At 39.3% G+C, this 19,989-nt stretch overlaps 1 protein-coding gene across 1 annotated transcript in view; it reads left to right on the forward strand.

Annotated features, from left to right (window-relative positions):
- The window catches only part of COL4A1 (collagen type IV alpha 1 chain), a 120,582-nt gene extending 117,339 nt beyond the window's left edge, over positions 1-3,243 (forward strand). Inside the window, exon 52 of the mRNA XM_063149962.1 lies at positions 320-3,243. Coding sequence (XP_063006032.1) covers positions 320-401 — 82 coding nt within the window. The 3' untranslated portion in view covers positions 402-3,243. The remainder of the gene's footprint in view (positions 1-319) is intronic.
- The last annotated feature ends 16,746 nt before the right edge of the window (positions 3,244-19,989 follow it).

The raw sequence follows: 19,989 nt of genomic DNA on the forward strand, positions 1-19,989 counted from the left end.
TTTCTATATGACATCACATAATTTCTTTTGCCAACTTTTCGTTTGTCTTTAAAGTCACATGAGTTAGCAGAAACTCATAAACAGTCAAATTTCAGCTTCTTTGCCAATTTTATTTGAACTCTTCAGTAAGTGTGTGATGTTTAAAACTAGTCTTACGATAGTTTGTGACCAAACTTGGAAGTGATCACACACTGGAGAACTTAGGAACACCTTCTTGATTCAGCAGAGGCGGGAAGGGAGACTTGCATTCCAAGCTGGTGTTGTCAGTCATGAACCTGAAGATTGTTAATGGGTCTTTTAATTTCTTTCTTTTCTGTAGGAAACCGACTCCCTCAACCTTGAAAGCCGGGGATCTACGCTCAAATGTTAGCCGTTGTCAAGTCTGTATGAGAAGAACATAATGACTTTTGAATTTCAACTAATTTCACACAATATGGTGCTATTTGTTTAACAGCAATGAAGCCTAGACATATATCATATGTACCTCATTGTTGTCCAATATGAAAACAGTAAAGTGCCTTTTAGGAACTTGCATAACTAACACACACTGCTTTACTGGCCCTGTCCTTGCTAAAGAAGAAAAGAGACAACAAAGATAAGCTTCAAATGTCGACATGCCAAATGGCACTTTTGATCAAAGTATATGTATTTTTTATATAAATGCAATGCACTGATAGAATAAAAAGTCAGCATTTATCCAGAAAAAAAATGCAAAGGTGCTAGGAGGTATGCAGTTCTGCCTTATACTGTTTGACCCCCCTTTCTCATTCTTGTATTATATATTTAGATTCATTTTTCTTCCCCAGATAAGTTTGTTACCGTTATCTAGGTGTCTTAAAATCCCAGACTCTTGGGTATGTACTTATTGTTCTTGTACAAAGAAATACTAATGTAAAAAAGAGGTTTGGGATTACAGACTGTGGTTAAGCAACATGTAACCATCTTTTCACAACATAGAATGCCATCCTGCCAACCTTTGCTTCTGTTTGTAGCCTTTAGTGCTGTTAGTATTAATGGGTCTACATCTGGAAGAAATTGCCAAATTGGCTTCACAAATAGGCAAGTAAGTGTTTCTGCTGTGTTGGTACTATGCAGCTTCTTTGTGCAGTAGAACAAACTTTCCTGTGGAATAAAGAATGATCCAGCAATGGTCAAGAAGAAAAATATATATAAATATTTTAGTAATTTATATAGATATCAACCATTAGGCAAATCAAGCTCTAAGTTTATCATATCAAAAAGAAGCTTACAAAATTTTTCTTCTTTTCAGTGTCATGAATTAGGTGTTAAATGCCAAAATAAGATGTGAAATGTTCATTTTACATAGCCATTTTAATGCTGAAGTTGCAGAGACTGAACCCAGGTTAATAGTTATTTGTGTTTATAATAGTAAATTCTGCTTTGAGCTTATAGTCTTTATTCTGTATTTAATATTTTTCAGGGTTTTAAACACTACTCACACACTGAATTACTTGATTTTGAAAAGTATAAGGCCTTGATTTTGTTAATATTGTGCCAAAAAAAATTCTTCTAAGTGGCCTCAGAAATATTTGTAAGAATTTCTATGCAATGATACCATTGTTTGAGCACGTCTGTGTCCAGAAATGTTTTATGGACTATTACCATGCAAATACCAAAAGATTTTTGCAAATGCCAAGGCCTTTGTGTAATTTCTTACATGTGTATTTCTTAAAAATTCAAGTTTGTAATAAAACTATTTGTGTAAAAAAAACCAAACAAACAGAAGAAAGGAAGATGTTTTTACTAATTTGTTATTAGCATTCATTCACAGCAATTAATTAATTTTAATAAGCCACCAATAAATGCAAAAGCTTGATGCAATCATAGATGATTTTTGTTTTGCACATCTTGCAGATGTACAAAGCATCTTCTAAAGGGGGAAACAAGGCACTGTATTGACACCTCTGTTGTTATCTTGTAAGAACTGAAACTGATAGATGAAACATGAGAAACTTATCCCTGAAATGTATTTGATACGAACACATTACAAAAATTTGCCAACTTCATCTCAGCTCATGGGAATCAACAAATTATGCACATTTTTCACTTTTCCTTTGAATTTTTCATGCACAAACAGAACTGAATTATATAGGACAAAAATTAAAATATCTCATAAACTTTGCTTTTAAGTGAGCAAGGTGAATCTTGGCTCTGGTTGAAGAGGAAATGGGCCGTGCTATCATTTTCATTGGCAAAAGCACATAATTTGCTAAAGTTTCACGTTGTTTTCCAAAATTAGTGAAGACACTGCAGCTGCTGCTATTTTGAACTTGTCTTTCAATTGAAATCCTTCTGGACATTCTCTGATGAAATGGCTGAAGGCTCCTGCATAGAAATTGGCCATTTCATTTAGCAATGATTCTCAACTCTCATGGAAGTTCTGACACTTGATAATGTTAATTATAAAAGACCACTCCTCACAAAAGTTCCTTTGTAGTCTATAAAATAAAACAGTCCGATTATACCTGAGCAGCCTCATGCAGGGTTTTCCCAAGGACACTTGACGTCCAGAAGAAGAGGAGAAGACTATAAGGTGATTCCTTGTGGCATCTAGGAAAAATTATTCAAAGATAGAGTCTTCACTGACTCAGACTGTCCAAACTGTTGCTCACAGTCTACATTTTATCTCCTGGTCAGCTAGGGATTTAATTTGCTATGGTCAAATTGTCTTAGAACTGCCAGACAGTTGGGTTTATAAAGTTCTTCATGTATGTTTAAATCAGTTTGGTGTGTATGAACCTTTCTCTTCTCAATTGGGAGCATTTGGAAACAAGGTCCTTTGAAAATTTTTAAAAACTGCTTGAACTGTAGTTTGATGTCTTCCTTATCTAGTAGTAATTACTTATTCTATAACCTCCACTTCATATAATGACCTAAACCATTCTCATGCTGAAGATGCTATTTCTTAAATCAATCACTAAACTTTTTGGTGCTTATTGAATGTCAGTCAGATCTCCTGAAAATGTATGAATGCTAGATTTTGATGCCCTGGGTGAGGAAGAGCCTGTGTGAAACACTGCCTTGCTTTCAAAAACCTCTTTAGTACCCCATATCCAGGCATTTATGGCCAGTGTTGTGGCTACAGTAAAGTTCATCGTGTGAACAGGCATCTGCTAAGTCATCACTTATTCAAATCGTGTTGCAGAAGCTTCAGGAGAAAATTTTTGAGTGCAGTACTTGAAGAGTCGCTGTCATGTTCCAAATAAATACATTTCTAAAACAGCAGGTGGTGCCCTTGCTCTCTTTGCGGTAACGCTGGGACGGACGGCTCTACACTAACACCAAATACCTTGGTCTCTCATCTGCTAACAGGACTCTGCTGAATACGTGACTATTTTCTCATGTCTCCATCTCTACTTTGACACGCTCTAGTCACCAGCAGTTTTCCTTTTGAAATAGGAATGGATCAGTTTTCAGTTAAAGAAATTTCTATACACACTACGAAATAAAAATATAATTAAGTGATCCAGTAGATATTTTGAAGTAAATGATGCCTGTGTGTCTTTTCTGATAAATGTATATTCAGTGTAAGTATGTACATTCATTTATAAGTGTATCTCTTACTGGTTTCATAGTGGTAACTTCCTTGATGAAATACTACTTTTTCTGTGTAACAGGACTCCTGAGAACAGTATCCCCATACTAGGCTCCCAGAGCAGTGATTGTATTCTTCATGACTGAAATTGTATATCTGCATGACTTTTTGAGAATTCCTTTCCTATTTTTCATGTTTTATAAATCTGTAATAATCTGCACTATCTGCCTGAGGAGAAACATAAATACAGAGTCAGGCTTGTGGATCTCAGAGCACCAGCTAAATGGAAAATACAGCACAAAGAAGGACCACTGACTAATTGAAATGGCAGCTACCTCAGTACCTGCCTGTATCTCCATCCCTTACTCTGTAAAGGTGCTTGGCCATGTCTGCATTGGGACTTCTGGAGGAGACCAACAGCATTTTGTCAGAGGTTGCAGTGGAGCTTATCACTCTCTGCTGGTCACACTGTGGCAGCGATGTGCTGCCCACTGCATTTCCACCTCTTCATATAGAAATTATCTTTCTTACGATCTTCACATTCTGAATTAGATAACAGTGAGAATATGAGAGACTAGGGTGGATCTTTAAATGCATATTTCAAGCTCAGACAACTGCTGAGACCAGTGATGGATGGTCTGGGATATAGTTAATCATTATTAAGAAAATAAGTGGCTACATGGAAGTGTTTAGCCTGTTGGTTTCAGAGGAAAGATGGTAGAGAGGAGGAAATAATTCCACCCAACTGTTAGTAAAAGTGTAGTACGAAATGGATAAAAATTGTGAATTTGTAATATTGCTGAAGTCTCTACAGAATAATTATAAACAAAAACTAATGCACAAACTTACTTTTAGCACTAACAGCTAAACAAGAAGCACATGTTCTTTGTGAAAGATGTACTAATAAAATAACCCCCAAAAGTTTCCTGGAAGTACAATCTTTAAACCATTCTCTTTCTTCAGTGTCAGAGGAAAGTCCTTAAAGAAAATGCAGAGGGGAGTGTGGGTTTTGGCTATTTCTCTCTGGCAAACAATAAGCTTGTTGTGTTGCTTGAGGTGTTAATATCTGTGGGAGGAAAAATCACTGCTACTTCTCATGAACACGGGAATGCTTCTATTGTAAGATATTTTACTCAGTCAGGCTTACTGACACCACCTTCTCTCTTCAGCTCCCACCATAAGAGGATGATACTCAGAGCTGAATATTCTTTCTTACTTTTCAGTGTTGATTTTTAAAGGCATATTCCTTTGCAGCTTTTCATTGTTTTCAAACCAGAGAACAGAGCATAAACATTGAAAAGATTTTAAAATGTCTGAATCTTTAACATATGTTAGAGAATTGCCTTTTTTTTCCCCCTCTGGCTGTATGCAGTCAGCTGTATTTGTTATAATTGGTGTGCAGAGGACAGAAGACTTGACAGAGTGAAAGTTATAGATGGAACATGATCATTTGATGCTCTGTCAACTCCTGTCTCACCTAAGAAAACATGTTAGATTTCATGCAGAATTGTGGCAGGATTCATTTGTCATCTCAACCCCATGAAGAACGATTTATGCTGTAGTAAATAAACATGTAAAATGGCTTGGGAAGGGGAGAAAGTCCTTGTAAAACAGTCTAAAGAGCATTGATCAAACCTTTTTGTTATGCTTAGCGCACAGCTTTTAGACCAGTGTAACCCATGGTGTGTTTTTGCCAGAACGTTCCTCTCACTCTTACACCAGAGTGCTCATTTCTCACCACTGTTTCCTGGAAGAGGTTCAAAGTGAAGAGAACATGCCCGGTGTTACCTTCTGCCAAAGCTTTTGTTATCTTTGTGGGCCTAGAAGCTGGCAGTGGAAGATGTTCTCGTCTTCCTATTTCCTCTAAATAATTATAGCAGTATTTTTTCCAGCCTAATTTTGGACATGAACCTGTTTGAGAAATGTGATCAAAATGTCAACAATATCATAGGGACTTGAAATGCAGTCACATGAATCCCATGTCAACAATTCCTTCTGTGTACCACTTTCAATAATGTGTCTGGGAATCCCCACTGAAACACTGATTCCCAGGGCAGTCTCAGTACCCATTGTTTTATAGTTATATTGGGATCCACCTCCTCCTTCCCTGGCCTGGATGTGTTGCAGCGCCTTTGGGACCTCAGACTGGTAAGAAGGTGAGTACCAGGCAGAAGTGAATGAAGATTGCTGGTAGTTCTCAAAATCTGCAAACAAAATTGCTATTTGCTCTTGTTTCCACATTGACAGACTACAACTTTTTCGCAGATTATTTTTTGCTATCTTTGATCATTTGGGAACTGTCAACTGTCTCTGTTCAAAGCTAATACTATCCAGGCCTTCTGGCATTGTTCCTGAACTGAGGAAAGGACCTAAGCCCAGGGCAATGAAAGATACACCCTGTCTAATTCTCAGCCTTTCTTTTCCCAATTAAAAAAACACATAGAAAAGAAAAGAAGTTCTGGTGTCCAAAAAACCCACAAAGAAACCCCCACTGCATTTCTCCTTCCCCTCTCTTCAAAGGCAAATCTTACATCAGGGAAAGATCTTGACCTCTTTAAAATAGGAAGGAAAAAATTGGAAATGGAAATTTGAAAAATTATTCCCTGGATTATATATTCACTTTATAACAACAGCTACTCACAGTAAGAAAGACAATATCTGAAATACTATAGTCATCCATAGTTGCGTAAGAATTTGAGGGATTCCCTGTAGAGATTGGATTTCTCAGAAGGAAAGCTACTGAAGTTGTGAAGGCATTTCCTAGAGGAAGTCACTGTGACTGGGAATCACAGGTACAAACAGCTGGGACAAGTTAGGAATCTCCTCAGATGAGGTGTTTTGGTGCTTCTGCAAAGTGGAATTTAAGAGAACTGACCTAAAAAATTGAGTAGCTCCTACTTGTCAAAGGGCAAGGTTGTCTTGAGAGGATATTTGTGATGAGGATCTGGAAACAACAGCCAAGTGTGGGAACCACCACTATGAACATTATGGCTCTTCCATGTAGCATTGGTACCAAAGCATTTTTTGGGTACTCTCCTATTGCAGAGAAATCTTGCCAACACAGGTATATTAATAGCTATTTTCAAGAAGTAGTTTTCTTCCTAGAAACACACAGTAGAGAGGAAATTTTTAAAGTTTTTCTTTTCTATCAAACAAATTGCAGAGAATCACAGAGAGAGGGAAAAAAAAAAGTAGTTGTTTGTTTGCTCTTGCAAGGCGCTGAACATGACCTCTCAGGATTGTGCAGGAGAGGAAATGAAAAGCAGACGTGGGAAGCTGAAAAAGCAGTGCTTCTCCTCTATCATTAAGTATATAATAAGGTAGATTACATCAGTTGTTGTCCTAGTCTCCCTGGTGAACAGGTGCCATAGATACAGCACTGTCTAATCAAATATTAACTCATCATGTGGCAGCAGTGGAGAGGGAATGTGTAAGATCATCTACCTCCTTTCACATGTGGCCAAGTCTTCAGCACCAAGGTTCAGCAAAGGACATTCTTATCATTCCTATGGGTTCTTATGAATCTAATTTTATATAGTTGCACAGACTCATGACAACTGATTTTTTTTTCTGCTTCCTAAACAAAAATATGTTAAATACAAACATGAATGTGGCAAACTGAGACAAAACTTATGTTTATGTACATTGTTATGCAATGAACCCACAGGAGCTTAGTACTTACTGTCTTCAGGCTTTACTTAGAATAAACTGATATATGGGGGTTTTGTATTTCTAAGTTGTTTACAATTACAAATAAATGCCATTGCTGCTGTGAAAGGGAGATGTCTTGCTGTTAGTTAGACAGGAAGGCAGTTCTAAACTCCTAAACAGGTGTGTCTCTGCTGGGTCATGGTCTCCCTAAGTGTCTAGCACTCCCGAATGGTGATGAAGACTTGTTTAGTTTTTGATTATTCCATTGCACTTGCTAGACTTTTTAATGTATACAACTTTACATAGACTCTAAAGTGTTGCAGTGCTTTTAAAATGACAGCTGAATCAGATATGTGGGTATTGTACATAAGATATCAAATAACCTGAGGAAAGGTGCCTGATGAGTGTCACTTTCTATCTTCTCAGTCACTTTCCTGAAGGAGGAAAAAATCAGTAACATGGTATTCAAAGCAGTGCCTCCAAAGCAAAGTAATGGTAAGTGAAATGAGGCAAGGTATTTTTTCAGGAAATTCAGCTTATCACTTACTTTCTTTGTTTTGGGCCCCAGGAAGAGTCAGTATAAAAGGAGAAACAATCACTAGGAGAGGTTATTCTGCATAACCAGAATATTCTGACATACGGACTTTTACAGGTGTCCTCTTTGATCCATCCTTGATGTCCTTTTGCCAAGATGAGAAGCCTAAAACTCCTTCACAGAGTTTCAAGGAGGGGATTAGAAACTCCTGCTATTTAATAGAGAAAGGACTTAGTAAACTGGATGTAAATTACCTTTAAAAAAATCAGCCAGGGGAATCCATTGAAACCATCAAAAAAAGGGGAGATTTGGAGCTATTTTTTCAATAAGAATGTAGGTACAAAAAATGTTAAGTATTAAGGCCTGACAAATTTGCATAGCTATTTGGTGAGATTGACTGGGCTAGCAGGACTGGAAGGCTAAAATGGTTCTAAGTACTAAGATGGTGGGGTTGGGGAGGTGTGGAGTGAGCAGCTTAATGGTGCTTCATTTCCATCTGGGCCTAAACCAGCACACCATCCCAAGATGTGTTATCACTTACTGAAAAGAAATGCACAGCTCTTGTCCATATCTGTAGTTTCTTAGTACTAGATACTACCCTTTTGTATTCAGGTGAGATTATTATTATGGATTATATCTCTAAATATATGTATTAAAATAATAAATATAATGCATAACACAATAAATCAATAGTTATTTTATATATTTTTTACCTCTAAGGCCTATTAACCCATCATCTGTACTACTCGTCACAAACTTTATTGAAATTCATCTGACACAAGGGTGAACCCAATCTGTAGTAAGTAAGAGATCTTGCTCAGTTATTTTTAATTATTCATTGAAGGTGGAAGATGTGCCAAGAGCTGGAGAGCTCTAGGTGCAAATGTGAGCTCTGGCTCAGCTCCACCTGGAAGGGAGGTACAGGTGCAGACTGTTCCCTCTCCAACCTGTTTGCTCTTGGGAAGAAGTCCAGCACAAAAAAAAAGGGGGCAGACAATCTGGTCATGAGCTCCAGCCTGTTCATGGTGTGGGCAGTCAGTGTGTTAGGACTGATGATATATTGTGGGGTAAACTTTCTCTGTGGCTGGGATATGACCCAGGTCCTTGACTTAAAAACACCACACCTTCACTACCCTGCAAATACAGCTGGTGCTACCCTACTCTGCTTCTGCTCGAATCAGTGTTAGTTCATGGGAGAAAAGATGATGAGGCTTAGGCATACTGTGATGTATTTTAAAAGTGGCATTCAAAACAAGCATTGCTGGGCCACCTGTTGATGATAAAGCCTTGTCAATTTATCTGAGATTAATTGAAGATGTCTCCGTGGGTTCTGTATTGTATCACCTTCAATATCTTTCAGACACCTTGATGTGACAGAGGCAGTGAGATGAGGCAATCTTCTTGAACTCCCACTTCTGGAAAGGAGACCAGTAAAGGCTTGCCATCAGTTTCTATTGACACAACTATTTTAGCAAGCACTTGCCATTTTAACTATTGTGACGAAAACAAAGTAGTCATCTGTCTCCTCTAGGAATTTTCATAGCTCATGAGACTAATAGTTCTTGTCAGGTAGCTGGAGAGCTTTTTCATTAAGCATAGCTCACAGTCTTTTTGCATTTGGTATTGAAAGCACAGGCTCCAGCCTTATGCTACCCAGAACATGCTGCATATTTTAATAACTTCCTGGAATCACTCACCTTTTGAAAGAGGCACAGCACTGTGCTGCAAAACATGGAAAGAACAGCAGTAAGTCTACAGGATTCATAATCTCTGAACAATATGGGCAGAAGTGCAATACTCTCCTTGAAAGGCACTGAGATCAGGCTCTGGTATGATCTTAGTGAACTTGTTATCCTTACTTTTGTGTCATCCTCAGCATGTGCTGTGACTTGAACTAGATTTAAATTTTTTAAATAGTCATGTTATTGGTGGGTCATAGAGGGTTTGTTACAGAAGAAAAGGAACACAGAATAGAAATAGTCTCTTGTTTTTGTAAGAAGTAAAGGCTCATTACCAACAGAGAGATTCTACTTCAATAAACTTGTACTGATGGGACAGGTTTAAGCGCTTAATCCTTTTTCTGCTCCTGTTATAACAATTCCTAGAATATGGCAATGCTAACAGGATGTTTTTCATAGAGATTAAAAAGGATTATTCATTTTAGTGACTCATCTCTAGCCAGTCCATTGTTGAAAGCTCTGGTTGATTGTACAAACAGTGTGTTTTCCTAATGAAATGAAAGCAAACTGAAGAGACCTGGTCCTTTTCAGCCACCATTTATTCTGACCTTTGTTTGCTGTCTGTTATCAGCATAACAGTTAAAATCCCAGCAAAGTCTAGTTCTCTTCAGTGTTTCCCATGTGTTATCCCAAACATCTGTCTCTCCCTGTGCTCCAGGTCTGCAGGCTATTCAGAGGCAAACACCATCACAACGTGTCCACTCTGTTTTGTTTCAGAGTGGTGTAACCTCTGTGTGTCAGTATGAGGGACACATACTCAATTGGTCCTGCTTAGAAATTCTGGGAACAATAGGTCTGAGAAAATTTGCTGCAACAAAAGAAATTCTCTTTTGACTAGGTAAAATGTACAGCTGGGTGGAAGCACAAGAGCAAGTGAAATGCTTCACAAAGAAGATGCAAAAATATCTTGCTTTTTTACAGAAAGGCAGGAGTTGTGCTGCTGAGTAAGGCTCTCAACTCTCTTCTTCCTCTGCTATATATAGAAAAAGTCTGTCCCTTTTATAAGGGCAAACTATAAACTCCTAGTAGAATTAATTTTGTGTCCTTTTAGTCTGCTTGAAAAAGATTTAAATAGTGAGAACGAACAACAAAAGCCTTTACTGTAAAAAATACAGCCTAGCTTGGAATCTGCCTTTTAACATTAACTTTCCTGAGGCAATTGAAGAGCTTCTTACTTTATCTCCTGGGGGTTATCTGCATAAAGCCTTTCACTAAATTTTTTTTTCATATGTTGGGAAGTGATTTGCTTTCTAAGAACTACTTTTAATCTTTCGGTTTTTTACATCTTCTTCTGGATTGTTACTTACTACTTTATGGTCAAGAATTGCCAGAAGTCTTTTGAAGTATAACAAATGTATATATTCAAGATAGCTTTTTGGGCTATGTTCTCCAAATAATTAGTTTTACCCAGTAACAAAAGTAATTTTCTGACGTTGTAGACAAACTGGACTTCAATTAAACATGAGCAAAACTTGCCTGGAAGAATGATTTTCCTGTGAAATAGGAAATATATGTTCTCCTGACATCATTGACATGACACATACTGCCATCTGGGGTGTTCTGAGAAAGCACCTGGCTTGCTTCCTTACCTGCTGCTCTCATCCTTTCCCAGTGGCCACATCAAAATGCCCTACAAATGCGAAAATGCCATCAAATGTCAGCCTTTCAACCTTACCTAATGCCATTTGCTCCAGGCTTCTGCAATTAGATTGATCATCCCCATTTCTTGCCGGCAGAGGAGTTGAAGCCAAGACACCCAGGAGCCATGGGCTGGGAGTAGAGCTGGAGCCCAGATTCTTCACCCAGTGTCTGCTCTGAGCCCATGTCCACAGGCACTGCTGTCTTTGTGTCCACAGCTCCTGCCAACTGCTGCCAGTCCTTTACAGCTGTATAAAACCATTACTTCTGAACTCTTCACAGAATCACAGAATGGTTGGGATTGGAAGGGACCTCTGGAGATCACCCAGTCCAATACCCTTCCTAAAGCACCTCACTGAGAGCAAGTTGTCCAGGATTGTGTCCAGGTGGGTTCTGAATGTCTCCAGAGAAGAAGAATACAAACCTCTCTGAACAGCCTGTTAAAGCATCTTAAGAGACCAAATGATAATACTACATTTACAGAACATTTTTTTGTGCTGTAGTACTTACCCCAAACAAATCATACCTAATATTAAATTCACTTTTTCTGCTCCACTTTCTTTCTCTGTGCCTAGGTAATTGAATGCTAGTGAAGTGCCTAATCTGACATGTTATGAGATATGTGTCTATGTGTAGGTCACTAAGAGTACATTAGGAATGCAGTGACATTTGTCATTCAAACTATCACATCAACCAAGCCCCTGCAAGTGTTAATGATTTTACAACTGACTGCACTGTCTCAGGTTGGCATATTGCCAAAGAAGGATATATATATATATATATATATATATATATATATATATATTTTAATAAATAAAAATTCTCAATTCTTTCCACATTGGTATCCTCTTACATGGTATTATAGTCTTTAGATATTTTCAGAGGAAAGTGAAGACACATTGAGTAAGAAACAAAAAAAGAGGTTAAATTGCAATCTACTCCCTGTCCTATGTTTTCTTTCTTTGTGGCAGATGACTGAGGTTCCCATTACACTGTTCAGTCTTCCAGGGAGTGGAAAGGGGGTGTTTCATTGCCCTCAGGAACTCAGGGGGGTTTGTATTATAATGAAGTAGCAAGAAGTTGTTTCAATTGGTGCAGTTGCCAGGAAGCTCACAATATATCTTATATCTTTATCATGAATCTGGTTTCTTCTTACCATAGGCTGAAGCAAGAATGGTAAACTGTATTAAAAATCAATATCATTTAGTAATGCATGATGGAGAGAACAAGCAGGATTTTTCTAGAATTTAGAAATAAACTGTCCGTTGACTACTGCTGATGGCTTAATCTCCTCTTCATTCTTTGAACACTAGGATATGAGGCCAGCTGGGGTTTACGAGACACTTCCAAAGCAGGGTTATTCCAGCTAGAAATGCAATCTGCTGTGAAGTGAAATCCCCACAGTGGAGGGAGGCTGCTGAGTCTTTGCACTCTGCCAGAGCACAGGCGCTGCCCTGATCGAGTGCAGCCCAACTGGAGCCACAGCTATGACAGGACACCGGGCAGAGACGTGGCAGCCTGGAAACTCTGTCCCTGGTCATTATGCTCATTGCTGCTATAAAAAGACTTCAGTCAATTACAAATTTTGTCAGAACATTCTAATACGGATGGAAGGAGAAGGTCATCTTGAAAATAGCTCGTATTTATTTGTCTGTCAATGCTCATAAGAAATTATACACATACACCAGATGCTAGACTGGCTGTGCCCTTTGTTCATAACTCTGGCAATTAAAACAAAACCAAGAATGTCCAAGTGGTACAGTTTTAATAATCCCAAAGATTAGCAACTAATTCCAAACCATAATGAATTTTCCATCAGCATGACTTGTAGGTCACTGTCACTATAAATCTAGTCTAATAAAGTTTGTTACCCAGAGGAATGCTCATGGCGTGCAGAAGAAGAGAACAGAAGCCAGGGTCAGTGATGGAAAAAGTGCAAATAATAAAACATTGCCTGGAAGGTACTGTATTAACAATCAGTAGATAACAAAGCACTCAACTCAACTAATACTCATATACTCCACAAGGAAAATACCTTTAAGGAGGTAAACACCCATCATCTTTTCCATTTACATCAATTTCTGTTCCATTTAATCTTAATAATACCAAGTCTTTGTGTCATTAGTAGAGTCCTTGGTTTTATCATGAGTGTTCTTTGCTAGGCATGTTGGGTGAAGACGCTGGGACTTTTGCTCAAGTAACTTAATTCTGGAAAAAATGGTTCCAAGCCAGTAATGCTCTCCAAAGACAAAGATCTGTGAGGAGAGACACATCATTGGCAAAATGGGAAAAACTACTCTGATCACAGCATGTCTTTGCTGAGTATGTCATAGGAATACTACCAGTGTGCCATGAGGGTCCAAAAACTCAGTCCCAAATTGCTCTTTGCGACCCACAGACACCAGAGGCCATGGCCTGTGGAGGTATGAAGTTCTGGTGCAGATTAAATATCTTAAGACCAAAACTGTGAACCAGAAACCTTCTCTTCAGAAGCCAGGTTATGTGGCAGGGAAGTACTTGGGATTGCCTTAAACTCACTTGTGACCAAACACTGACATGACACCATGACCTGAGGGAATTTCTGTAATGGTATCAGCAGCATATCCGTGTGAACAAACAAACATTTTACACCGACTCCTGCAGTGTTGCAGTCTGGATGGGTGGACAATCAGAGCAGTAATGAACCAGTTGGATGGTTGGGCTCAGAGTCTCAGGGTCAGGGGAATATTTTTCTGCCTGGAACATGCTACAGGGGAGCTACCATATCCCAGGACCTGTCCTGCCTCAGTTACCTGAGGAGGTTGTAGAGCGTACTCTCACCAGATAATACAAATTGCTACTGGCCAGACAGTACTCTCCATGCAAGGATTGTCTTTCAGAGGCTCCTTGACAGGCTGGAGGGATGGGCCAACAGCAACCTTACCTTATGAATCTCAAGAAACAATATGCAAAGAGCTGGGAAGGAAGAATCTCTTACAATCATACAGGCTGGGGCAACAGCAGGAGCACAGTGAGGAGCTGGGGCAGGACCCCGTGCCCAGCCCTCGCTGTCAGAGCACACCTGGGCAGCCCCAGCTCGGTGCCCCAGGGCAGACAGACAGACAGACAGACAGACAGACAGACGCCGATAACCGGAGCGAGTTCAGCCCTGCAGGGCTCAGGGCCGGAGCCTGGCCGGGAGCAGAGGCTGGGGCTGCTCCAGCCTGGGCAGAGACAGCTCTGGGGGCACCTCAGAGACACCCAGAGCCCCTGGGAGGGCAGGGACAGGAGGCAGCCGGGCCCTGGGCAGCAGGAGCTGAAATGGGAGGGCTCGGGCGGGCACTGGAACATTTCCATGAGGACGGGCAGGTCCCGCACAGGGAGGCTGGGCAGGCTCCATCCCTGGGGACTGTGAAACCTGGCTGGGCACAGCCCTGAGCAGCCTGGTCTGACCTCACTGCTGGCCCTGCTGTGGGGCAGGAGGCACCTCCTGTGGTCCCTTCCAACACAAACTACTTTATGATTCCACTATTCTAATCAACAATATTAGATGTAGGAGCAGGAAGAGTATTATTCTTGTTGTGATGCTATTCCCATCTAAATATGCACTGGTGATAAATCCTGGCTGGGGACAGTCACCCAGACACCCTGTGTCTTGACCACTGACGTAAATCAACCTACACTTTATTAACTCAAAGCATTTAAATATAGCAGTCATTTTGGCTCATTTTTTATTCAGAATAGCAGATTTGTCAGCAGTATATTTCACTGCTTTTTCTCCAATAGAGGATCAGATTAAGAGTTCTGCCCTTTTTTCTATTACTGTTTACAGTTCATCACCAACATCCTGTGATAGACCTGAGATTTGGAGAGGGTTTTTTTTCCCCCAATTTGTTCTTTTTTTAGAGAGCTCTGTTTTGATTTTGAATTCTAGTGGTCATTCACTGTGACTCGTGGCATTTCCTGGTCATTCACTGATGACTGGTGACTGATTCCTTCAGTTTTTTGTTTCTCTCCTTCCTTTTTAAAGTTAAAACGTATGGTAACTGACTTAATTTTTTTTTTCTTCTCAGATTCTAAATATTTGTTTTGAGAAATCAATTACTTCTCTGCATCTTTTTCTTTATAAGCCATTGCATTTCTCATGGTTTCTCCATCACAGTGCTTTATTTAGCATCCAAGAACTAGTTCTTAAACATTTCCTCATGTGCTTTTTAAAAGCATTTCTTGCTCTATATATACATTCCAGTCTAAAATGTTGTCAATTAGTTAAAACATTAAAAAAATTGCTATTTGAAGCTTGATAAAATGTAATGTTGATTAGTAGCAGTACTGTGGTCAAATGTATTTAACCCAATCATGATCATTGATAGACAGGCAAACATAAATATTCTAAATCTGCAGTGAATATTTGCTTGTTCATCAAAATGAGCTCTAACATGGCAGCTCTCTTATTGTCATGTTCTATGAATATTTTAAGGTTTCTGTAGTTATCTTAGCTAGCTCTTCTCCCATACTTAATCACATTTTCAGACTCACATGAAGAGCATCTAATGTCATTTATTTGTTGCCACCACCTAAAAAAGTGAGGCTCTTTCTGTAAAAGCTCCTAAATTTATTTCCTATAATACAGATAAAACATAGACAAGGTGAACTCCAGAGATCCCTCCTAACCTCAGCATGTTATTTGTGTACATGTGATTTCTCCTGCTGTACCTTGAGTATATTCTTCTACATTCAATTCCAATTTTTTTAACATCTACCCTACCATTTTTTATATTCTTCTCACTGAATACATTATGAATGGGGTACAAAAGCCTATGTGCTTCAAAGACTCTTGAACTTGGACAGCATCATAGAAATGGGGCCTATGCTCAGAAGCAATATCTGATGTCTTAGCCAGTGGGATCCACAGACTCTGCTTTAGATCACAATGCTGGTGCCTCAGCCTTTCTGGACCTGTAATGACCAAGATACCTTCCCTGTTAGCTGGTGAATCCCTGGGTTCTGGTAGCGCCAGGACCATGGCAAGAGTAATTCAAGCACACCCAAGAATGGAGAATATAGCACTCTGAAAAATAAAAATATTCTGTGAAGACCTTCAAGGTTCATCTCACCCTACTAGCATCCCTTTGGTTTGAACGGTGGTGTTGCACAATTTGTAATTCCTTCCTGATTTTCTTTTTCTTGCAGAACTGGGGTCCAGATTGTAAAACCAAGGACTTCTTCCCTCATCAGCTTTCTAGCAAAAACACTGAGAGGCAGTAGCCATTTTTCCTGTATGGAGACATGCTGTGTTCTGGTAGCCCAGGATGTCTCTGCCACACATCTGAGCCATCCCTTTCCCACCAGAGTATCAAAAGCCCTTACTATTGTCCATCTTCACCTTGAAAAAGAGAAAACCTACAAAGCAGAGCTATTTGACTTGAATTACTTTGAACACTTCTGAATCCAGCTAGTTGGAAAGGATAATTAATGAAATTTATGAAAAATGTATGCATTTAATGATATTTATGCAATTTATGTATTTAATAAAATAAATCCAGATTTATTTTGGATTATTTTTTATACTAGATTGGTAGAAAATGGTCCAAGGTAACGAAATGCTGATTAGAAGAGATAGGGTGGTCACACCCAATACAAACCCACACTAAAATTATACTGATAAATTCTGGACTTCTGGCTTCTTTGAGAGACCCTGGTATCATTGCAGCATGAACACCAGATCTCCATGTCACAGTGTCACTGTAGCTAAGTGTAGAAAGAGCTGATTTAAAACCAAAGATTAGCTGAACATGACTATATGATGTTTGAACAGGATTATAACCATGTAGTGAGCCCAAAACTGCTTCATATTCACGGTGTGGGTTGAAGGCAAGCTGAGGAAGTGAGGGATTCTTAGGCTTAGATTAACTCTGAGTTAACTCTTCACACAAAACCCATTCTACTTGAATGGCAGTCTTTAGTCTCAGCCTGGGAAACAGGCTGGAAGTGTGCAAGAGCCACATGAATGAGGTTAGTTAGTAGGCTGGCTATAAATATCTCATTGACATCACGCAATCGTTGTCACTTCTGTTACCCTCAGCTGGGAAAAGAAGGCATTGGGAGTGACTTTTTCAAGGTACTTTCCTGCAGGGCAGTGAAGCCAGCTGAGCTCAGGCAGGCTGGGGCAATGTGCTGCTGTGGGCTGGAGCCCAGGCGTGCAGTCAAAAAGCCTTTGTCAGCCCTTGGCTCTGATGGGGCAGTGAGCAGCAAGCAGCTTATTTCTGAGCTTGAGCAGCTAGCCTGAGTTTGTGGGATCCCTTCTACGTGCAGCCTAGGCTCTCCTGAAATGTCTGTCACAGGACATAAACATTTATGGTTTCTTTAATGCCAAATCCTTGGGCTCAGAACCAGTTAAGGTTAAATGAATACCTGTTATTCTTCACTATTGCAGCTTAAACCAAAGTCAGTGTGCTTAGCTATGCAGCAGTCTGTTGCTTCATGTTTTTAATAGTGTAGGATGGTCATGCCTGTCTTACTGGTTCACAGCAGCATGCAGACAGTCTCAGTTCTGCAGTGTGACAGAGTGCACAGGGACACCAACATTTGCAGAAGTGCCACTGTGTGACTTCTGTTGAAGTGAACCAAAAAAAAAAAAAAAACCTTCACAAAGCAAGAAAAAACCCCTTCACAAAAAAAAAACCCCAAAAAAACAAAAAAAAAAACACCACCAAAAAACCCAAAACAAACAAACAAAACAAAACAAAACAAAAAAACCACCAAAAACCAAAACAAACAAACAAAACCCTTCACAAAGGAAAAAAAAAAAGGATGGCTGGAGGAGGGTCCCATCATCTGGCTGATTCTGATTCTTAGACTTTGGGTGTAGCTCTCTGCTCCACATGCTTGTCCTTCTCACTCAGTCCTTTGTCCTGGTTTCACTCTCTGCTTCACTTCTCACTTTTACAACTCACAACCATGTCACACAGGTCCACTGTAAGTTAATTATATGCAGTTATATGACTGATTAAATCAATAAGCAGCAGCCTTTTTTTGTTTCTAGTTTTCCTTTTTGTGGATCTCGAGACTTTGTTAAGGAAATACCTTTGCTTAGTAGAAGAGTTTTGCAGCCAGTTTCAAATCACAGAAAAACTGTCAAGATAGTTGTAAGATCTTAACAAGCCCTCTTTGCCTTTCTGTTTGCATTGGTATATTCACACACATAGAATTATCAGTAAGAGGTTGGTTGGTTTGGGTTTTTAAATCTTTTTGCCAGAATTCTTTGCTTCCTGACTTGTTTGGTACTGTGACAAACTTCAGTGGTACAACATCAGTGATTTTACTCACAGTAAATACCATCCTTTTTTCTTTTCTGAGAGTCTTTAGCTGTAATCCTACCCTTCAGAGCTATGATCACGTCTCTCTCTCAAGGAGGATAAGTCAGGTTGCAGCACTCACTAGATTAACCAGATATAAAACATGAATGCAGCAGATCACAATCACAATGAATAAACACCCTTGAGAAGCAAGAGTTCCAATTTAGTGGAACAACAACAAATTAGCTTGTTATGAATAACATTTACAATAGCTTCAAAGTGAAGTTACCAGTCTGTTCTGCTAACTATTTAAGGCATAAAGTCACAAGGTGAAAGTGCCAAATTCTAGGAAAGGGAACAAAATTCATACCTTCACATCAGGGCTGATTAGAAATAACAACTATTGCATCTCAATTTGTGTTCAGTTTAACCTGCTATTGCTCAGCTAAAGGTCCTTTCCACTGATGACAGTTTTGTAAGATAAATCTTGCAGGTGATAAGCTACCTTCAAAATGCACACAGAACTCTGCAGACTGGCAAGAGGGGGAACCTATTCAAGGATGATTTTTTGGGTCTTTTCCAACCTAAATGATTCTGTAGTTCTATAAGAAGTTGAAAGCTGTAATCTTGCAAACTCACCAATGATCTCTTTGACTTCAAATGAGAGCTGTGATGTGATGATTCTTTTTTTTGGGTGCATGTGCATCTGCAAAGCTAGGTCTGAAGCATGGAACTTTTGGCATGACTTAAAAAGAAAAAGGAAAAAAACTGATGAAAGGAGAGAGGAAGTAAAGCCTTTCTAGGCTTCATTGACAATGTGTGTTCCTACTTTAACTATGTATATGAGATAGTGGTTTTTAAAGTAAATATATAGTGGAAAGAAGCTCAGAATTGCAAAATCATGCAATAAAAAAAGTAAGAAAGAATAAATTTTTTATCAGATGAGGCAGAAGAGTGAGGGAAGTGCAGTCTAGTGCTGAGAAGTCAGAAGGCAAGACAACAGCAAAACTTTGCTGATTTTAGGGTAGGCAAGTGAAGCGACATGTTTGAAACTAAGATGTAACAGCTGTTACATGAAAAATCCTAAGCAAAGACACATGCAAGACAGTGGTCAACAACATATTCATTCCCCCAATTCCTCCCATTGTGATTTACTTCAGACAGCTTAGTTCAGGAAAATTTAATATTTGCCCTGATTTTGGATGGCATGATTATGTAGTGAAAGCTACACCTTTGTATTAACAGCAAAATATCTGTCCAGAGGCCAGACCTCACCACAATTTCTACACCTGTGGGCCTTGACCCCAGCCTGGTCAATGAGACTGAGACCGTGTCCTGATACCATTACACACCTATGTAGACCTTGTTCATTCTTGAAGGACCTATTTGAACCACTCCACAGAAATTGGGAGGACTAAGGTTTTCTGAGATATGACAAAAAGGAAAGGTAAGAAAAAACTCATTTCAGCAGCAGCATGTCATAGTCAAGGTAGGAAATATGCAGAGACATCAGGGGAAGCAGTTAGATCCACAGATCAAATTGAGGGATGGAGAGCATCTCGCCCAAAAGTGTTGGGTGGGAGTCAGTCAATG

This window comes from Melospiza melodia, chromosome 2 (genome assembly GCF_035770615.1).
Source record: "Melospiza melodia melodia isolate bMelMel2 chromosome 2, bMelMel2.pri, whole genome shotgun sequence".
NCBI classification, from domain to species: Eukaryota; Metazoa; Chordata; class Aves; order Passeriformes; family Passerellidae; genus Melospiza; species Melospiza melodia.